The sequence below is a fragment of the Antechinus flavipes genome, chromosome 2 (genome assembly GCF_016432865.1).
Source record: "Antechinus flavipes isolate AdamAnt ecotype Samford, QLD, Australia chromosome 2, AdamAnt_v2, whole genome shotgun sequence".
NCBI lineage: Eukaryota > Metazoa > Chordata > Mammalia > Dasyuromorphia > Dasyuridae > Antechinus > Antechinus flavipes.
This window is the reverse complement of record NC_067399.1, coordinates 439,964,854-439,986,618: the sequence shown is the minus strand read 5'-3', so window position 1 is coordinate 439,986,618 and position 21,765 is coordinate 439,964,854. Positions and strand designations below refer to the sequence as shown.

Genomic DNA, 21,765 nt, shown 5'->3' with positions numbered 1-21,765 from the left:
CTTAGCTGTGAAACCAGTGCTTTGGTCCGAATCTACCTGCTCCACCAACCCATACCTTGTAATGATATGCTCAAGGAGGACTTTTATGACTGTTGAGGCAGTTACCCAGGCAAAGGGGGAAGGCCTCCATCCATGAGGTCAGATGGTCCAGGTATTTGAGACACCCCACTGATGGCAGCTCGGTAAAGTCCACCTGAATGCTTTGGAAGGGCCTGATATCAGGGGGCCTTCCTCCTTTTTGGACTTGTCATTGGGCCGCCCTATTTATCCTCTGACAAACAGGACACCGACTGACTAGTTGTCTGATATTGTGGACAAGCCTGGTGCCATAAACTTAGCACCGCATCACACAGGCCTTGGACATCCCAGTGACTGCTCTGATGTAAATGTTGGAGTACGTGTTTCATACTTGCTGTGGTCAGTACCTCTCTGCCGTCAGGGAGGAGCCAGTGCCCCTCTTCATCCTCCTGAGCGCCAAGGCTCTGGATTTCCTGCTTCTCTTCTGGGGTAAGAGAAGGTGGAGGCATTGGAGGTGGAAATGCCAGAATTAGCACCATCATCTTCTCCATACTTACAGATTCCTCTTCTTCAGCCCGTTGTGCTTCCTCCCTGTGCTCCTAAATAATTTAACAAACTGATAGTGACTTGGACAAGGTCACTCTCTTCCCACCCTGCCACAAGAAGATCATCTACATATTGTAAGCCTTTTAACAGTAAGAAATTTATCCCAGAATGTTCACACAATTCTTACATACCCAAGTAGATGTTCCATAAATTGAATATCATACCAATCATTTTGCTTTTAAAATACCCAATACACAGAAAAATCCCAAACTACACATTGTCCATAACAAAAAACATTTTCAAAAGGACAAAGGCAAAAACTATTATTCTTGGAGTCCCTTTAAATAATTGGCATCATTCACATAAACAAATCTGAAAAGTTCTTTAAACCATCAATTAAACTTTTTGAAATAACCCTTTCAAACTATGGATTGCATTTATGATCATATTCCTTAAACAAGAAAATATAAAACATATTTGTTCTAAAGAAACACATATTCAATCAATTAACATCTTGTAAGAGCAGCCTATCCCTTTAAATCACAGTTTGCTGCACCAGCAAACAACAAACAAAAATGGCTGGAACACACTTTGGAAGGGGGGAAGGGCAGCCATGTGGAATCCTTCTCCCCCCACCCCCTTCTTCTTACTATTTCCAAATACCTTTTTCTCTTGCTAAAATCATCCAAACCTTTAATTGCTCCTACAAGTCAATCCTTCATAAATCTTCTGCATTCTCCTCTCCTTTTCCCTTCAAAACTTATAGTGAACAGCTAAATAACTCCACAAAACCCACATGTCCAGCTGAGCTGGATTTAAAGTATAACTTATAATGTTACAAATTACCCAAAGTAACTATCAAAGTTTCAGAAGGTAACAAACTCTAAACCAAACTAAATACAGCTTTTTTTTCTTCTGCCTAAGTGTTCTTCCCAAAGCTCTGTCTCTCTCTTATCTGTCCAGGCAGAGCTTTTATGGCCCAGCCCAGGCTAAGTTTGAATTTTATTGTTGTTTTCCTTCTTTCTAACTAGAGCAGGTTGCTTTTTTTTTTTTTTTTTTTTTAGAAGCATGCCTAGTTTTCCCACAGGTCCAACAAGTTAGAGGACCCCCATGTTTGGCTATTTACCCCTCTTACTCTATTTTTATTCCACCCTTCCAATATCTGCAATTTCTGGCCATGCATTGGAGATGTCATCTGTCACTTGTTTAATTTATTAAACATGCTACCATTGTGTTAAGTTTCCAATTTTAACACACATATCTATTTAAAATTATTTAAAAATTAACCAGTACTTTCGTTGATGAAATTTCCTAAAATCTACCTAGATATTCCATTCAAACTTCTTTTCTTTAGTAAGCCAGGAAAAAGCACCAATTTTTTTCTGGCAGAATCCCACAAGCCTGAGTTCTGATAACAAAGTTACAGGCTCTTACTTATAGTAGTTTCTAAAGTGCTAAAGTGATAGCACACTGCTCTGTTTTCTCAAAACTTTCCAAACTTTCAAATCCCTTTCAATTTATGTTTTTATTTTCACCATTCTCTTCCCCTTTCCCGCTAAGCTATTGCAGTCAGCCAGAGGCAGAGAGAGAGAAAGAGAAAAAGATTTTCTTTTTTTGCACTATCCTAATGTTGAGAATCCCAAAATTAGCTCCCAAATTACCTTATCATGATCAAAGATCAATACATTTTGACCCACTCTGAAAGAATTACTACTCTGAATGAATTCCAATTCCAACAATTCAGCCTGATATTTTTCTAAGCCTGAAACACAGAAGCTGAATTCTTGTCTCTTACAAGTTTGCTAACTTTTAACACAGAACACAAAATGCAAAGCAAACATACACACACACACAAACACACATAACCCTATTTTCATCTTTTACATACAGATTTAAGTCTGATATACCCAAATATATATACACCCAAAAACAGCATCCTTCCAGTTTTCTTCCCCTTTATCTGGGAAGTTCACCCCAGTCTTTAAGTCGATTCCCAAGAGGGCTATCGACTTGAATTCCCTGGCTAATGTCCTGACACAAATTCTTAGACTGCTTCTATCCCATTTTACAATCTAGTACCCTCACGCCGGCAGCCACCAGAGAGCTTCCTCAGGAAAGTCCTTTATCATTGAGGTCGAAAGCAGTCCATACCAAAAACAAATTTAGGAGGGCTAATCCCTTGGGGTCTCTCTCAACCCAGACAATGGACCCCCAGACTCCCGAGAGCTTACATTTAGTTTACACATGTAATCTCTTTCAGACTGCGCTGCTGGCCATCAGGACTCATTCCCTTCAGGCTTCAATTCTGCTTTCCCCTGAGTACCTCTGCCTTGGGTTGTTGTCTAAGAGGGGAGGGAGGCTGCACACCCAGAGCCAGAGACCACAGAGAAAATTACTCCATGGGTGCACCTGTCCCTGTTTAGGGTGTACAGCCATCTCCCCCAAAGACCCTATCCCAGATGAGCCCCTAAAGCCCCCAACTGTGTGGGACATTAAAAGATCCTTAGCCAAAATGACTACTCAGAGATCACTCAAAGTAGAAGGCAGATTGTTTATTATACCATCTCATGGGAAGTGGGGCAGTCCCACCAAGAAATAAAGAAACTCACAGTAGGAGGCCCATTCCCTTGAGAGTATATGGAGTTTTTATACATTTCAGACAAAGAACCCCAGAAATCCCACCCTTGACATATTACTATTAGTTACATAAGTCTTTATCCCCTTATTTGGCTAGTAGAATGCAATAAATGAGATAATGGTATAGCTCCATTGGCCACATATACTTTTAATTCCTTCTTTGGACAATGGAATGTATTCCAGACTTTATCTAAAATCACGTGAGACTGGAGAAGCCGAAACTGAGGCCTCAAAGCTTCAACTACTTTAACAGTTACTGATCAATATGTGCTTGATCTGTAAGTTCTTCACCTTTCCCACACACTTGGAACTGATTTGGATTCTCTCATTGCTGAAGAGAGCCACATCCATCAGAATTGATCATCATGTAATATTGTTTTTGGAGTATATAATGATCTCCTGGTCCTGCTCATTTCACTCAGCATCAGTTCATGTAAGTCTCTCCAAGTCTCTCCAGCCATCCTGCTGGTCATTTCTTACAGAACAATAATATTCCATAACATTCATATCCCACAATTTACTCAGCCATTCTCCAATTGATGGGCATCTCTTCAATTTCCAGTTTCTAGCCACTACAAAAAGGGCTGCAACACACATTTTTGCACATATATCACCTCCTCTTTTTGCCAGTGCTGCTGTTCCAGGATTTGTTTCAGGACAATATTATGTGGCTGTTTGGAGGTGAACATGGGAAAGTTACAATGATGTACTGCTTTTTTTGCTATCTTCTCAATGACATTTTAATCTGATTCTAGTCCCACTTAGAAAGCTAAAGTTTAACAGTTCTGTACCAGAGCTGCTTCTTGTTCAGGAATGTGTTGAATGAGGCCATTTCTGAGATACCTTCAAATTCAGATTCTGTGAACTGGGAAAGCTGGTAAGGAAGACTAGTCTGCAGGAAAGATGATGAGCCCAACTGAGTGAGGTAATCAAGAAATTAAATTTAACATAAAATTGGATTTCAGGTGAGATGCTAAAGTAGAAGATGCATGTGATAGACGTGGAAATTTTAAGCTGTTAAAGCTACAAGAGTCCCTGAAATAATGACTAGAGAAACAGAAGATCAAGGTTTTGATGTATGCTCACTTATCCTAGGTCTGTGTAAAAGCACCCACGAGAATTGATCTGTGAGGTAAAGTGCTATGCAAGCCAAGGAAAAAGTGTCTAAAAATGTTGATAATACCAGTGCTATAGAGAAAGAATGAGATGAGAGTTCTGAAGTTAAGCACTGAGAAAGTGCCAATAGATTTAACTAGTAGCCACAAAGCTGAGAGATAGCTCTGTTTTCTTTGTGCCTGTCCCTGCCCATCCAGAAACTATATAATGTTAAATTGGGAAGATAGAGCAATCACAACCTGCTTATTATTATATTCTCCATTTTATAGATGTGGAAACTGAGGCACAGAGGAGAGAAGGAACTTGCCTCTGATACACCATGCTATCTCTCAGCTTTGTGGTGAATTATAAGTACCTACCCCCACACAGTTATGGTGAAAATCCAGTGAGATGATGGTATACGTTTAAATAAAGCCCTATGCCAAAATTATCACAGTGGTAGTTTACATTAAGATTTACAAAGTTCTTTTCCTGTACCTATGAGGTATGTGTTTGTAGATATTCTCATTTTACAGAAGAGGAAACTGGGGCTCTTGTGAGGGGCAGGGCACTTAGGAACCCTCTCTGGCACCTCTCTGAGGAGCCTGTGTCCTTCCCTCAGCCTATGGGATATTAGATCCCATCCTTAAAGGGCCAAAAGAAGTATAGTCCTCTCCAGAGTTGGCAGCAGTGAATTCCTAGCAAACAAGATGGGAAGAGAAGAGGCAGCCTCCATGCCTTCAACATGCTGAAATTGGAGGTCACTGTTTCAGAAGGGGTGTGTCAGCCTTCCAGCTTTCATCTGTCTGGGCAGGCAGGCAGGTATGTGGAGAGATGGGAAGGATGGCTGTTACTGCACTTAATTTCATTAGCAGAATCTAGTAGCAGCCAGTCCAGGTCCCTCCAAGAATCTGCATTCTTTTTCATTCCATTCATTCACTGATTCACACTCAGCAAACATTTAAGCATATGCTTGTATAGTGTACAAGGATTGGTTTGGGGGGAGACAGATTTTGGAAAAGTTTCCCTTGCTATGCCTATTGATGATCTTCAGATTATTAGAATAATAACTGACATTTGTTTAAACTCAGACATTTTCCTTTTCAACCTCACAGCAAGCAGGCCAACAAAGGTAAGTCCCAGAATGATACTATCTCCATTTCAGAGGTGAGGACATTTAAGAATCAGAGAGTCAGAGTACCTAAGAATCCTCTCCAGTTTCAATTCTACGATCTTGGAGCCTTTGTTTGGATTTCAGCCTTATTATCTTTTCTTCCTCTGCCTCCCACTCCCCCCAAAAAACCCTTCCTTCTTCCTTATTTCCCTGTTATTATGGAAGATATCACTTTTCTCAGTCATCTGGAGTCACAACCAAGATCAATGGTTCTCAAAGTATGGTCTAGAGAATCCTGGGGATCTCTGAAACTCTTTTAGAAGGTCTACAAATTCAAAAATAGTTTATTTTTCCAATATGGTAAATGTCTATAAATATAATCCATATAAACAAAAATGTTTTGGAGAGATCCTCAATAATTTTTAATAGGATAAAGATACTGAAAACAAAAGTTTGAGAACCACTGACTAAGATGTTCCCTTGACTCCTTAGTCTCTTAAATCCTGCTCTGTTACTAATACCTACTGATTTTACCTTCAAAACTTCTCCCCCTTCATAACATATGCCCCCTTCCCTCCTGGGATGGTGATGCTGTCCTGATGCAGCCCATGCCTGGACTTCTGCTGGTGGTTCTCCCTGCCCCATCTCTCCTGACTCCAGTTTATCCTCTACTTTGCTGCCAAAAGTATTCTTAAAATGAAAGACTGACAGTGTCACTTTCCCTACCCTCAATCAACTCTATTACCTCCATTGTTGACTATAAAATCCTTTGTGGGACTTGTAAAGCCCTTCATATCCTGGTCCTTTGATAAGTTTCCATCATCTTATATCTTGTACCCTCCACATAACCCTCCAGTTTAGTGACACCGACATCCTTGTTGTTCCTCAATAAAAACATTCCATTTCCCAAATCAGTGCGCATGTTCTCCTCATCTCTGTCTCCTGGTTTCTTTCAGTTCCAGCTAATGTCCCACTGTCCACCGGATGCCTTCCTCAACCCCCCTTCATTCTAGCGCCTTCCCTCTGAGAATTATCTCCAATCTCTCCTGCCTATAGCTAGTTTATACATAGTTGTTTGCATGTTGTCTCCCCTCCTTCGGAATGAGATAGTGTATGCAAAGTAGTTTGTAATTCTTGAAGTAATCTATAGAAATCCACTACAGGTATTATTAGTAGTCCTGATGGAACTCAAAACCTTTGCCCCCAAGTGATCCTCTTGGCCCAGTGGCCATCCTCAAATGATGGTACATCACCTGCCAAGGTACCACTTAAAGCCTGGTGGAGACAGTAGACGGTGATAAATGACCTCTTTCCAGAAATCGATGCCAACTTGGCGCCTGACGCATCACTGCACTAGGAAACATGTTTTCTTTTCTGTTAATAATAGTCATTAAGAGTTCTGTGCCCAACATGTTCCCCCAGGGGGCCCTACTGCTTAGGCCAGAGACTCCAACTACTCACACACATACACACACACACCCCACTCTGTTCTCTGCCCCCTCAGGTCCCTAACCTGGCCTGCCCTCTCTCCCATCACTTCAGGGACAGATCCAGCTTAACCCTAGGACTTCTGTTAACTGCTAACTTTACTCACTCTTTGTTCCTGGGTGGCTGCTTTACATCTACTGTGTACATTCTTTACTTCCTGTGGAGATGTCTTTGAAGCCAGGGATGAGTTTCATTTATCTCTCTGTCCCCTGAAGCCCACAACATCAGGCCTGGTGCATAGGCTCCCAGATTCATTCAACAAATAGAAGTTGTATGATCACTTGTTGGGGGCTCTCTGAGCTTCTTTTTGGCTTGAAATTCTAGAATTTTGTGAATCACTTAAGCAGCTTGTAATCTGTGCAGATGCTTGGATTAGGCCCTAGAATGGCATGTTCTATCAGAAAAAAGTCTTATTCCTTGTTCTTGGGCAGTGAATGAGCAAAGGAGTGCCCCAGCCTACCTCTACCCTAAAAAGTAGTTTGGAGGATGAGAAAACAGGAGATGTTACTGGAAAAGGACCATCAGCTCCAAGTCTAAAAGGAAAAAAAGAGAAGGGTAAGTCCCTACAATAGTTGGGGGTTATTGAGGACATGCTATTTCTCTTTCCACACCCTGTGAACCCACTCTGAGCACTACCCAGCCACCATCACTATCACCTCTGTCACAGGCTGGAAAGGACATCTTGTCCCTAACCAAGGCTTTTTATAAATTGGAAATAGGAAGGAAAAGTGGTCAGTACAAGTAAATGTATTGATAAAGAATTTAAAGCCATAGTTTTTGTTTTCTTCCTTTTCCCCCCTTTTTTCCTTCAATTTTATCTTTTTTTAATTTTATTTTTTATTATAGCTTTTTATATACAATTTTTCCCCTTTTTAATAATTTTTCTTGTGCAGCATGATAATTGTGGAAATATGTATAGAAGAATTGCACATTTTTAACATAATATTTGATTACTTTCTAAGGAAGGGGGTAGGGAGATGGGAGGGAGAAAAAATTTGGAACACGTGGTTTTGCAAGGGTAAATGTTGAAAACTGCATATATTTTAAGAATAAAAAGCTTTAAAAAAATAAAAACAGGAACCCACCTCCTGATAGAGAGGTGATGGATTCAAGATGCCCCCCAAAAAAGAATTAAAAGCTAGGAGGACATTAAAAATTATCCAGTTTTACCTCCACTTTTTCTTTCAATAGTATTTCATTTTTCTAAACACATGTAAAAATAGTTTTCAACATTCATTTTTGTAAAGCTTTGTATTCTAAATTTCTCCTTTCCTCTCATTTCCCTCCTCAAGACAGCAAGTAATCTGATATAGGTTCAATATGTGCAATCCTTTTAAACATATTTCCATATTTGTTGTGTTGTACAAGAAAAATCAGACCAAAAAGGAAAAACAAGAAAGAAAAAACAAAAAGGTGAAAATACTATGCTTCGATCCATACTCGGTATCCATAGTTTTCTCTCGGGATGTGATTAGCATTTTCCATCCCAAGTCTATTGAAATTGTCTTGAGTCACCTCATTGTTGAGAAGAGCCAACGTCATCACACTTGATCATCATATATTGTTGTGTACAATATTCTCTTGGTCCTGCTCACTTCACTCAGTTCATGTAAGTCTTTCCAGGCTTTTCTGAGATCAGTGAAATCATGCCCTATAGAACAATAATATTCCATTACTTTCACATACTATAACTTATTCAGTCATTTCTCACCTGAGGAACATCCTCTCATTTTCCATTTCTTTGACTTACAAAAGGGATACTACAAACATTTTTGCACATGTGGGTTCTTTTCCCTCTTTTTATGGTCTCTTTGGACTACAGACTCAATAGACACTCTGCTAGATCAAAATCTCCCCTTCCTAGAGGTGAAGGCTCAGGAAGTTTAAGTGATTTGCCAAAAATCACATAGGTAATGAGAGCAGAATCAAAATTTGAAACCAAGTGCATTGCTTCTCTGTCCAGCCCTCTCCTATCACTAGTCCAGGGACCTTGTCAGAGATCACTCCAGAGACATGCTGGAGATACATAAAGCACTGAAACCCACATCTAGAGCTGTTCATGTCTGACTCTGTGACCCCATTTAGGGTCTTCTTGGCAAAGATACCGAAGGAGTTGCCAGATAAACACATAATCGTACTGATATACATGTTTTACCCATGGGCACATACCTATTCAGATGTTATAATTGGCACATGTTTTCACATGCTTCTATAGGCTGACACACAGATACACCTGTACATGTGTTTTCACATCAATACAGGTAGAAATCAGGATCTACATGGTATTACACATACACTCAGGTAAGTACACACATAGCTCAGGTGCTAGTACATGTCCACAAGTTACCCTCAATCTGACGCCTCTCTCTACCCCCTCTAAATGCTGATTGTGAGATAAGGGCCTAATGAAGCCCCTGCTATCTCAGCTGTTCCAACAAGCACCTCATTACCTCCCACAATGTCTGCTTCTGTTTACTCAGTCCCTGCCCACAACAACCTCCCAACCCCCTCCTCTCTGCCCAGTCAAATTTGAGAGGCAACAGGTGCGAGGTAAGAATCCTGGGCATAAATTCAGACCACCCGGATTCTCCCATTCGGTGACTATGAACAGATCTCTCTTCCTCCTGGACTTCAGCTCCTGTGGTGTACAACAGGGAAAATAACCCTATCAAGTTTTCCCAGGATTTTGGCTTGTGTCCCCAGAACCCAATTCTATCCAGTGCCTACCACGCCCAGACCTATGCCTCTGTTCCCTGCTGTCCATCTTCCTTGGGCTCTAGAGGTGGGGATCTTCTAAATTGGAGTGGAGTCTGGGCAGGGAAGCCCCCTGCTAGGGCAGGCACAGCCTGAATCTGGCTAAAGAACAAAAAATCACCCACTGTGTCCCCCTTCCCAGCTCAGGAAGGCCCTGTCCCAGGCTGGTCTAGAATGTAGAATATATACTAGAATAAGGACTTGACTGAGAATTGGAGCTCTGATCCCATCAAGGTTTCTTGCCCCCGAGCCTGGACTCTGCTAGAAGCAACCAGGCTCAAAGTTGAGCAAGGAGAAGGAGAAGAGGTAATTCGATAGGAGTGTCCCTGTGTGTCTACGTGTCAGACATATATGTGTCCCATGCAAGCCCTGGGCATGGGGGGTCATCTGAGCCATCCAAGAGAGGACAGAACAAGTGCCCAGAGACTGTTACCGAGGCTGGGTAGGGCCGAGGAGGGGACCCCTGGCCCTTGCCAATCCGCTCAGTGAGGTTTGGGCGAGTCCTGACAGTGGCGGGTGGGGCTGATCTGACAGGTTCTCCCCAAGTGGCCTGGGGGCACTAAGGGTGGAGCCTGGCACAGACTTAGGGTGGCGGCATGGGCCTGGCTCCCCCACAGTGAGGGTGAGACCAAGGCTCTTACCTCTCACATCTTCCTCTGTGGTTGTTCAGCCAGAGGAAGCAAGCCTTGGCCATGGGCAAGCCAAAACCCAAGGCTGGGGCTTTGGGGCTAAGAGTACAATTTGGATAGGTCGGGGTTCTGGGAGTGTCTCGAGATCATGTTTGGAGGCTCTGGAGCCCTTCGGGGCAGGGTAGAGGAGCTCAAGCGGCCCTGGTGGCGAGAAGCCCTTCCCCTAGTGCTGAAGCACAGCGAAGCTGCCCGGCTGGCAGCCGATGCCCTCCTGGAACATGGTGAGGCCGCCTACCTGCGAGTCATTGCTGAGGAGCGTGAGCTGCCCTTCCTTTCTGCCCTGGACCTTGACTACATGACCCATCACGTTCGTGGAGGTCCCGAGATAGGGGACAGGGGTGAAAGTGGAGATAAAGATGGCAGGGCAGGCCCCCAGACCTCTGGCACGGCTGATGGGCTCAGCCTCATCTCACAGGCCACCTCTGGCACCTACTTCCCAGCAGCGACAGATGCTGAACCACCTGCCCTGGACCTGGGCTGGCCCGAGGTACCCCAGGCCACAGGCTTTAGCCCCACACAAGCTGTTGTCCACTTCCAGAGGGACAAGGCCAAGAACATCAAAGACTTGCTACGCTTCCTCTTCAGCCAAGCCCGAACGGTACAAGACTGGCTGGGTTGGGTACTTGACTGGTTGATTGGGCAGGGGCCAAGGGATGAGGACTGAGTGGGGTGGGGTTGTTCTGGGGAGAACTAACCAGGGACTGAGGCCAGGCAAGTTTTGGATCTAGGTTACAAATTCTGTGGGACTCATAATAGGCACCAGCCCAGGAAGTAAAAGTAGTGAGCGGGTGGGCTTCCTAGATGACCATCAGGACTGTCAAAGATTAGGGAGAGATTACATCGGCTTCTCCAAAACGTTCCCCCAACATATACATACTAGGACGCAGACCTCCCATTATCTTTCTCTGGTTCTGTGTCTTCTGGGAAAGAGGGTACCTGGATGCCCCTGTCCTTCACTCTCATCGGAATTCAGTTCCTGGGCCCTGGGGTTTCTCTGTGAGAGAAACCTGGGGGAGAGAGATCATTTGGAAGAATGAATCCATTAATGCTGGAGAGTGATCAGGTCTGGCTCACTAACTGTTGAACTGCAATTTCATGAGAGAGAAAAGCAGGTTCAGAGATCATTAGTCAGACCAGGACTTAGGGAGGGAGAGGCGAAACCTGTCCTGTTCCTCTGTGCCCTTCCTTTCCCCAATTGGGCTCTAGCCCTAGGGTCTTGGATCCCTTCTTTCACCCTCAACTTTCCTGGACAGGTTCCTTGTGCTAACCTGGGGCATGGGTGGCCCCAGTATAGCATCTAATAGGGTCATTAACTCTGTCCCAATTGCTTTGATCTTTGGTTCCTCCCTTACCTCTCACTACTTAGGAGCTATTACTTAGTTCAGAATCTGTGGTTGGCCCTGCTACATGTCCTATCAGAGACAGGAGACATCAGTTCAAGTCCAGTTCAGTCCTTCTCACTATGCAACCTTTCCCGCTCTGGGCCCTAGTCTTCCTATCTGTAAAATTAGATCATAAATTCATTTCTCTAGCTCTGGTGAGAGGGGGAAGAAGAATTAAGGAGCCACTGTCTAAGAAGCTTTCCACTGGGACTCAATAAGACCTTGTGAGAAAGGGAGACTAAGGGACTGGGATCAGCATGAGCTAGAAAGAACATAGGATTTTAGAACTGGAAGCATCCTTTGGGAAGCTGGGGTCTCTCCCTCCCTTATATACAGCATGTCAGGTCCAATCCTCTAAAAATTAGAGGTGGAAGCTGAGGCTCAGACGGAGAGGAAAGCTTGCCTTAGATCACACGCTGAGTGAGGGCAGAACTGAGTCCAGACCCCAAGTATCTGGGCTCCCATCACTGGACCCTATTCCCTTCCCCCTACAGGCTGTGGCTGTGGTAATGGATGTGTTCACAGACATGGAGCTGCTCTGTGATTTGATGGAGGCTTCAGGCCGCCGGGCTGTGCCTGTTTACCTGCTGCTGGCTCAGGACAACTTGCATCACTTCCTGGAAATGTGCTACAAGATGGATCTCACGGGGGGCCATCTGCCGGTCAGTGTAGAGCCAGTAGGGCCATAGATGTCACACCGGGATCAGTGGGGCTGGATCAGCAGGGCCAGATCAAGGATAAGGTGGAGCAGGGGACCCTGGTTTTCAGTATAGGCTGGGCTTAGCTGACCTAGAGATGATCAAGAGAGAGCAATTCCAGGGCTATTCATGCCTGGGACATTTCTCCTCTGGACTTTTGCCCAGGCTAGCTCCCCTACTTCCCCTTCCCCTTTCAGCATCCTGTCCTCCCCCAAGGCTCCCATCAGGAGCCACCTTCCCTGATCTTCAGATTCACCTCGAGTTCTCTGACCTCTTCTTGATCCTCCTCATTCTCCACTGTGCAGTACACCTATTGTGTTCATGTCTTAGCCTCCTTATAAAATTCAAGCCCCTTACCAGCATCCATGGCATGGATGCTCATAGTATTGGATATATTTTTGGCTGAATGGAAATTAATTGAATTGAGTGGGCCCTGAGTGGGTTAGCAGGAAAATTCTGAGACCAGAAAAGCGCCTCCTGACACTGCCTGTCCTCCTGAGTTCTAGAACATGCGTGTGCGGAGCATTTGCGGGGACACCTACTGCAGCAAGGCAGGAAGACGCTTCACTGGGCAGGCGCTGGAAAAATTCGTCATCATCGACTGTGAGCAAGTGGTGGCCGGGAGCTACAGGTATGACCAAAGGTACAAGGGGTGACGAGTGGCCTGGGGATGCCTTATAGGACTCTCTCTTCTGCCTCCTCACCCCAGATGGAGTTGAGAACACTGATGGTCTAATCCCTGTTTGTTAGGTAGTGAAAGGATGTGACTAAGATCATGTGGTATCTGGCAGAGACCTTCTAGAGCCTGGTACTGTCCCCTAACTCAGGGGCCCCTCCCACCAGCTCACCTTTGGATTTCTGATCCCTGCTCTCTCTCCCCCCTCCCAGCTTCACGTGGCTCTGCAGCCAGGTTCACACCAGCCTTGTGCTACAGCTTCGGGGCCGCATTGTGGAGGACTTCGACCGGGAGTTCCGCTGCATGTTTGCCGAGTCTCAGGCTGTGGAAGGCTTCTCTGGGGGCGAGGAGGATATCTTGGCTCCTCGGCCCCCCCGCCCACCCCCACCTGCCCTGGTTTTTGAGTCAGGCCTCCCGAGCTCACCATCTACCTCACCAATTGGCCCTAGCCTTGGCAGTGTCAAATGTTCCCCCCTTACCAGCTCTTCCTACTGTGGGCTACCTGGAGGTGGTGGCGTTGGCTTCAATGGCCTTGTGGCCTCTGGTTCCCCTGGCGCTGGCCGGCGCCAAGCCAGCGGCCCCTTTCCCCTGCACCGGCGATTGTCAGACCCCAACCACAGCCCAGCCACAGCCTATCGACCCAGCCTGGGCACACTGGGGACAGCTCCGTGGGCTCAGTCATCGCCAGCTCTCAATCAGGAAGGACTGGGCTTGGGGCTTGGGCCAGGACTAGGACCAGTAGTAACAGGACCAGGGCTAGGGAGCCCTCTTTTTTCTCGTCAGCTTCACCTTGTGCCCCTCCCTCGACTTCCAGAGAATGGATTTGCCCATAGCCAGGAGCCCAACTTAGCCAGGGGCCTCTGTGGAATGCCTACACCAGCCGCAGAAGCAAATCAGAAGCCATCCCCGGAGAGGAAGCCATCCCCCCCCAGCCACAACTATGGACGACTCGACCTCCTCCCCAGGGGTTCTCAGACACCCGGTTCTGGGAACACAGGCTCTGGGGACCATGCCAAGATCAGAGAGCAGTCTGTAGATCAGAGGCGGGCAACTCTGGGCCAACTGGACCTTGTGGCTAAATATGGTCCATTCCGGATGGAGGGGGCAGGACCAATTAGGATCTCTACTCCAGATGCCATGGGCAGGGCCAAAGTGGTCTCTGAAGAGGAGAAGCGGCTGACCCTGGGCCACAGCAAGTTGGATCTCATCACCAAATATCACAGGCTACAGGGGATAAAAAGAAGCCCCGATCCAAGTGTTCCTGGCATCCCCAGTGTCCCTAGCCCACGGGATTCTGTTGTTTCTGGTGTACCTATTGTTCCTAACCCACAAGAGCCCAGTGTCTCCAGTGTTCCTGTCCCAAGAGCATCCTGTGTCCCTGCTGGTACCCGTAATCATACTCCTGGGGATGAGAAACGTCTGACTCTGGGTCACAGCAAGCTAGATCTCATCACTAAATACAACAAGTCCAAGTTCAGACTAATTCGAAGCCGCTTTGAGACCTAAGATCCTTTTGTCTGCCCTTCAGGCCCAGGCTTTACAGGAAACCCTTCTGGTTAATCCCAATTTATTGCTGTCTGACTTGTCACAGGCCCAAGGGTTAGAACTAGAGGCACGAGGGACAGCTAGGTGGCACAGTGGATAGAGCACCAGCTCTGAAGTCAGGAGGAGCTGAAGTTTCAGACACTTAACACTTCCTAGCTGTGTGACCCTGGGCAAGTCACTTAACCCAATTGCCTCAGCAAAAAAATAAAAATAAAAAAGAACAAGGGTCAAATGTCAGCAGAGGCCAGGGCTACTACTACTCCCTCAACTCTATTGGAACATAATATCCCAGACTCCTAACCACTTCACCTAAAATTCCAACCTGATCCCAACCCTACTAACTACAACCTCATTTCTGACCTATTGATCCTGCTCACTGATCCTTCCTCACATCCTCACCCCACTATGCACTGACATCCAGTCTCATTGAACTCCATCCCACTTCTGACCAAAAAAACCCTGATTTGTGACCCCAGTGCACACAGGCCAACTGGTATTTAGTGATCCTGTTGTGCATATGAACTATGTGGGGGGGCTAGGATTGTCCTAAGGCAAGTGAGTGGACTCTGTCCTTAATGTGGTCCTATTCAAAAAAGGCTTTATTACCCTCTGAGGTCCCTGATCCAGAAGCAGCTGAGGACACCTATTCTGCAGGATGGGAGTCTGGAAAGTCAGTTGCCAGATTGTCATACCAGCCTCCTGGGGCTGCTACTAGAAGGAAGGGAGGGACCAGGAAAGGGAAAGAGTCTTGTTTGATAGGGGAAGATACTTCAAGCCAAGGAGACGTCCACCACAGGGATCCAGAAACAGGTCAGTCCTGCCCCGACAAACACAGAATACAGGCAGATGTCCTCCTCCCAGTCACATAGGACAACCCTTTCCCTGGCCACATTGTGTGGTTCAGAAATGGTGAGGGGTCACCATTTAATAAAAAAAAAAGCTGGAGAGATCTCTAGAAGCAAAGTTTATTATATATTCTCAGGAGAAGGGCGTCCCACCCATCGAGCAAACAATCAAAGGGAGGAAGCACCGTAGGGGGCAGGGTCAACACTTTTAATCCCTAAAGCAAATATCCTCTCGAACCACTGACCCCCATCCTTATTGGCTGAGGATCTTACATTCTAAACCTGGGAACTACCCAAGAAATTGAACTTGACCAATATGTACATAGTTGCCCATATCTGACTGAAATGGGGAGACACTGATGTCATGGGAGGATAAAAGTCAGGGGAACTTATGTATGCCCTTGACTCAAGGCTCAAAGTCCCTCAGGCCTACTCAGCTCTGAAGTAGATGAAGCCTTACTCGATTTTCCCAACTGTCTTCAAAGATCTCACCTCATCTCCTCCAACATCAGTGTCCAGCCACATTGGGAAATTACCCTAAATAAACTTAAGAGGCTCTGACCAACTCTCGGCTAGCGTGATATATGGGAATCTGGGGCTAGGGATTAGCGCCTTAGGATAAGGTCCCGGGATGCGCATGTGGAAGATGAGGCCGGGCCAGCTGGCAGAAATGGGTTTTGGGGGCGGCGGGGAGCGAGGACCCGGCGAGGCAGTGGGCGGGGCTGGGAAGGACGCTGGGTGTGGAGCGAAATGGCAGAGGAAGAGGCGGGCCAGGGTGACGTGAGAATCCGGAAGGGGTAGGGCTCCAGCAGAATTGACCAGAGCGGATTGGAGTAGGGATCGGCTACTGTGCTCGGGAGGTTTTGCCCTCCCTGGCCGGGCCCTCGGAAGATTGGGAATCACCTAGTGGTGCCGGAGACCCCGTCCATTGTAGCTCCCTAGGGGCCTTCCTTCCGGAAGTCTTTTTATTTCAGGAGCGGAAACGGAAGCGAATTACGAGAGTGCCTCGTGGGATAGCTTCTGCCCGGTGAGCCGGACTCGGAGGCGGGACCCGAGGAGCTAGAATCGGGGGTGAAGGAGGAGGAGGGAGCCGGGAATCACTCGGTGCTGCTGGGCCAGGCCGGAGGGACCGCGCCAAAACAGCTTAGGGGAGAGGCGGGTGTGGGGGACGGCCTCGGGATCAGGGAGCAGGGGAATTCCCGAGGGAACCGGGGCTTCTGGCGGAGGACGGGCTCTCTGACCCTCCGACCCGCCGTCCCTAGGCCTCATGGCGGTCCGAGCCTCCTTCGAGAACAACTGCGAAATCGGCTGTTTCGCCAAGCTCACCAACACCTACTGCCTGGTGGCCATCGGCGGCTCGGAAAACTTCTACAGGTGGGGCCAGAGGGAGGGTGGCCAGAGGCCTGCCTCTTTGGATTCTTTTGACTCTCAGCGAACCCCTCCTCTCTCTGGGCTTCAGTGTCCCTCTCTGTACTGAGGATGGGGGGGAGGGAGGGATTGTCCTCGTGGAGCCTTCCTCACAGACGGGTGTGAAGGGTTTCAAAAGGCTTTGTCAAGAGCATAGGAGGAGGCTTGAGTTTCTGCAGGAGAGGTGTAGTAGCTTAAAGCTAGGATCCCGGTGCAGGAAGGGTGTGACTGACTTGGGAGGGAGCAGCTCCGAGGTCGCCTGGTCCCATGTGGGTGTCATTCCTGACCTGTGGGCTGTGTTCACAGTGTGTTTGAGGGCGAGCTTTCAGAGACCATCCCAGTGGTCCACGCTTCCATCGCCGGCTGCAGGATCATCGGTCGGATGTGTGTGGGTATGTCTGGCCCAGTGGCCTGGGCTTGAGGGAGGGAACAGGGATGGCGTTCCAAAGGTCCTTATGACTCAAGAGATGCCCACACCCTTGAGGCATCATCTCTGACGCAATGAAGAAGTTCTGGCAGGCCCTTTGGATTTTCATTGCACTGAGTAATGACTAACACATGGGGTCTCTTTCAGAGACAGGATTTCCTTAGTTGCACTTGGTGTTAACAGTCTAAGATAATATCTGAGTCTATTACCTCCTAGCCTTATTCTGAGATACCAGATTTGGATCATGGAATGAAATAAATTCATCATCAGCACAATTGTCTGGACAGTATCCAAGACATTTGGCACCCAGATGGTTGGAAGAATCCATATTCATTGGTTGAATTAATTAAAAGTTAATTATTATGTTCAAATCCCTGTGCCTGATACTAAGGTGGTATGCTCATTCTCAGTATTGAGGAGGGAAAGGAAGAGTTGTAGGGCCTATGGCACTAGGTCAGGAGATAGCGCTTTATGAAGAACAAACAGAAAGAAGTCAGAAGGTGCTGCTTCTTCGCCTCCTCTTTCCCCAGCTAAATGAGTATTTCCTTCTGGATCTCAACAGGAAACCGACATGGCCTTCTTGTGCCCAACAATACTACAGACCAGGAACTACAGCATATCCGAAACAGTCTCCCTGACTCAGTGCAGATTCGACGGGTAGAAGAGCGACTCTCAGCACTGGGCAATGTTACCACCTGTAATGACTACGTAGCTCTTGTTCACCCTGACCTAGACAGGGTGAGGAGATTTTGGCATTTGGGTCAGAGGGAGCACGTAGACACAATATTATCCTAGTTCCTAGATAGACTATTTTTAGAGTGCCATTATCTCAAGATCCAAGAATAACTCATTTGGGTGCTGAAAACAGTCATATAGAAAGAAAAAAAAATGCATGGAGTCTTTGTAAAAATAAGGAGATTGAACCTTATGCAGTTTCTAAGGTCTCATCTCACTTTAATTCATTGAATTCTGTGCATGACCAGTGGGAAAAAATTAGATGAATATGGTCCTTGTCTACTAGAAATTTATCATCTAGATTAGGCACACAGAAGGATAAAAAAAAAAAAAAGAACATTGAGCTCTTTTGGCCTGCAGTCATTTGGGAAAGTGTCCCCAAAATTGCATATGAGTTGAATTGGAGAAAAGCCACAGTCTAGTTGTAAAACTTTTGGAAGTGGGATGCTTAACCCTTCTTTATCATCTTTTTTTTTTTCTTTACTAGCTTTTAATTTGCAAAATATATGTGGGTAATTTTTCAACACTGACCCTTGCAAAACCTTCTGTTCCAAATTTTCTTCTTCCCCCCATGCCCTCCCCTAGATAGCAGGTATTCCAATACATGTTAAAATATACATTAAATCCAACATATATACACATATCCATACAGTTATCTTGCTGCACAAGAAAAATTGGATCTAGGAAAAAAAAAAACCCAAAAAGGAAAACAAAAATGCAAGCAAACGAGAGAGAGTGAAAATGCTATTTTGTGGTCCACACTCAGTTCCCACAGTCCTCTCCCTGGGTGTAGATGGCTCTATTTATTGTTATTTATTGTATATTTATTTATTGTTTAGAACAGTTGGAACTGGTCTGAATCAATTCATTGTTGAAGAGAGCCACATCCATCACTTTTATTATCTTTTTTGAAGAACAGGCACTAGTAACGGAGAGCTGTTTGGGGTTTTTTTTTAGTCAATTCAATCTTTTGTTGCGTGAAGTTGGAAAAGTTCTCTCTAGGCTTCAGTTCCTTATCTGTAAGATTAGGGGGTTGAATTAAATGCCTCATGAATCTTCCAGTTCCAAATCTGTGATGCTGTGAATGTTGTGGCTCAGAGATGGGGGGAAAAGCACCTTTGATAGACCTACTGAGGATTGCTGATTTAGAGCCACAATAGGACCCCCAAAGAAGTGAATTGGTCCATTCTGCCCTTCATCCCTATTTCTCAGTATTGGTTGAACATAGGTACAGATAAATCTTCCTTTTTTTCCCCTTGGATGTAAAATGGGGATGGTGATAAACATGAAGACATTGGAGGTCTGGTATTTCTTCACATTTCTAATAAACTATGGTTCTGAATTGTGTGTCTGCACTCACAGGAGACAGAAGAAATTCTAGCTGATGTACTCAAGGTTGAAGTCTTCAGACAGACAGTGGCTGACCAAGTGCTAGTGGGAAGCTACTGTGTTTTCAGCAATCAGGGAGGGCTAGTGCACCCAAAGACTTCTATTGAGGACCAAGATGAATTGTCCTCTCTTCTCCAGGTTCCACTGGTGGTGAGTATCCATCTCTCTGCCCTCAGGCCCAACTTGTCCCAAATTCACTTCTACCAGGGCTAAAACCCTGATGCCTCAGAGTTGAGTCACCACTCCATATTCTAATGGGGCAAAGTGTTTAGAATCTCCCATCCCATTTCATAAAACCAAAACAAGCCAACACTTGCTTTTTACCAAGGTGGTGCATTAGTCTCTGTAGTCTTGGCTGCTTTTTATGATTAGTCAGTGAGAAGAGCAGCTATGAGCATAAGGAGTGGGCACAGAGGCTTCTTCATGATACTCTATGCATTCTCCCCATTACCCTGGGAAGAAGCAGCCTTTCAGACCTTCAAGCTTGGAATTGTTAATCATCTATTCCTTTTTAATTTCCTTGATTTTACTTTTACCAAATCTGAACTACGGAATACTAAGTGAATGTATATGTAGGTTTAGGAAAAGTCATTGTAATAAGGACAAAGGATCTTTATGACTTCAAGCTCTCTCTAAAGAGTCATAGTATTGATGACATCCAGGATTAAGAACAACTTCTTAGAGCCCCACGATTGTAGAGTCATTATCCACATGTAAAAATATTGAAGAGGTGGACATTATAATACATACTGGGTTTTCTGGCAGGCTGGTACTGTGAACCGAGGAAGTGAGGTGATTGCAGCTGGAATGGTGGTCAACGACTGGTGTGCCTTCTGTGGGCTGGACACAACTAGCACAGAACTATCAGTGGTAGAGAGCGTCTTCAAGCTTAATGAAGCCCAACCTAGCACCATTGCCACCAGCATGCGAGATTCCCTCATTGACAGGTTAGTGATTGCTATGGCCAGTTGATTCCTATATCCTTGAAAATTTTGCGGATTTAAATGTGTTAAACCAAAGAAACCAACTCTCTTATAATAAAGAATCTATCTGTCTTGATAAAAAAATAACTGAACTGTAGGCTCCCAGACATGAATATCCAGGGACTGGTATATCTTGGCTTTCCAAGCATTCAGTTCATGGTCAAGAAACAGTAGCACACTGTTCATTTACAGGCCCTTTCTAGAATTCCTCTTTATCCCAGATGAATGGATATTTTAAAAAGTTTTTTTTTCTTTTCTTTTTTTTTCCCCCTGCAAATTGCCCAGGGTCACACAGCTAGGAAGTGTTAAGTGTCTGAGGCTAGATTTGAACTCAGGTCCTCCTGACTTCAGGGCTGGTGCTTTGTCCACTAGGCCATCAAGCTGTCTTTTAAAAGTATTCTTACAGAAGGGCCAAGGGTCCCTGTAGAGCAGTGATTCTTAACCTGAAGTAGATTTCAGGGTATCCTAGAATTTGGATGGGAAAGAAAATGGCATTTTTATTTTTAGTAGTCTAATTGAAATTCAGCATTTTCTCCCCAAAAAATGTAATTTTGAGAAGGCTTTGTCTTTACTAGATTGCCAAAGGGCTCCATAACAAAAATGGTAACAGCTTCCTGCTATATAGTATAGGAGGATGGAGTTTGGGTTTGGGGGTTCACTGAAGAACCATTGTATAACAAAACTAATTTTTTTTTTTCTTTCAGTTTAACCTGAGTGGGTACCTATTACTCCTGCTGCTTGGCCTCTTGAATAAGGATTTTGGTTCCTGATACAGCTCCAGTATGGTGTGAGGCCCTGCAGAGAGAGTCTTAGCATCTGTGCTTTGGGGCCTGGACCATAGGTGGTGGGAGTATAACAAAGCTTCCAAGACTGATGCTGATGATCTGTAGCTTCATTTTTACTGTTTAAAAAAAAAAAAAAAGCCCTTAAATGAATTCACCTTGGCTTTTTGACCTCCACTGTCCTTGTGCCCCATTTCATCATTAAAAGGCACTTGGGCCCCTTGTTCTATACTTTTATTATCTTGGCTGCCTAAAATTGTTAAAAGGACTCTTGTTCTGGGGGAGAAGGGTAGCTCCTAGGAAGGACTCTTGCTTCTGGACCCTGATCTCAAGGGATATTGAGACTTTACAAGTAGCAATTGATGTACACAAGAGGTTCAGGAAGTGCTTTGGGAAATTTTATGAGAAAAGTCATCTTCACTTGATGATCTTAGCAAAGGTTTCATGGAGAAAGTATTTGGGTTAGGCCTTAAGGGAAGAAGCATCAGCAGATAGAGATAACAGGGAGAGCCCACTCTGAATAGTGGCATAAGCTAAGTCCAGAATAAGAACTTT

General features: G+C 45.4%; 2 protein-coding genes across 2 annotated transcripts; both read left to right on the top strand.

Moving 5' to 3' along the window:
• Positions 1 to 362: 362 nt before the first annotated feature.
• FAM83C (family with sequence similarity 83 member C) lies at positions 363 to 16,053 on the top strand. Its single transcript, XM_051979189.1, has 4 exons — positions 363 to 10,939; positions 12,218 to 12,385; positions 12,928 to 13,052; positions 13,310 to 16,053. Exons 1-4 carry the CDS (start codon positions 10,430 to 10,432, stop codon positions 14,601 to 14,603), a joined length of 2,097 nt encoding a protein of 698 aa, XP_051835149.1. The 5' UTR covers positions 363 to 10,429; the 3' UTR covers positions 14,604 to 16,053.
• Positions 16,054 to 16,155: 102 nt separating this feature from the next.
• On the top strand, positions 16,156 to 21,441 carry EIF6 (eukaryotic translation initiation factor 6). The gene is made up of 7 exons (XM_051979188.1): positions 16,156 to 16,514; positions 16,750 to 16,861; positions 17,201 to 17,286; positions 17,884 to 18,059; positions 19,419 to 19,595; positions 20,211 to 20,392; positions 21,133 to 21,441. The coding sequence occupies exons 2-7, from the start codon at positions 16,755 to 16,757 to the stop codon at positions 21,140 to 21,142; spliced, it is 738 nt and encodes a 245-aa protein (XP_051835148.1). The 5' UTR covers positions 16,156 to 16,514; positions 16,750 to 16,754; the 3' UTR covers positions 21,143 to 21,441.
• The last annotated feature ends 324 nt before the right edge of the window (positions 21,442 to 21,765 follow it).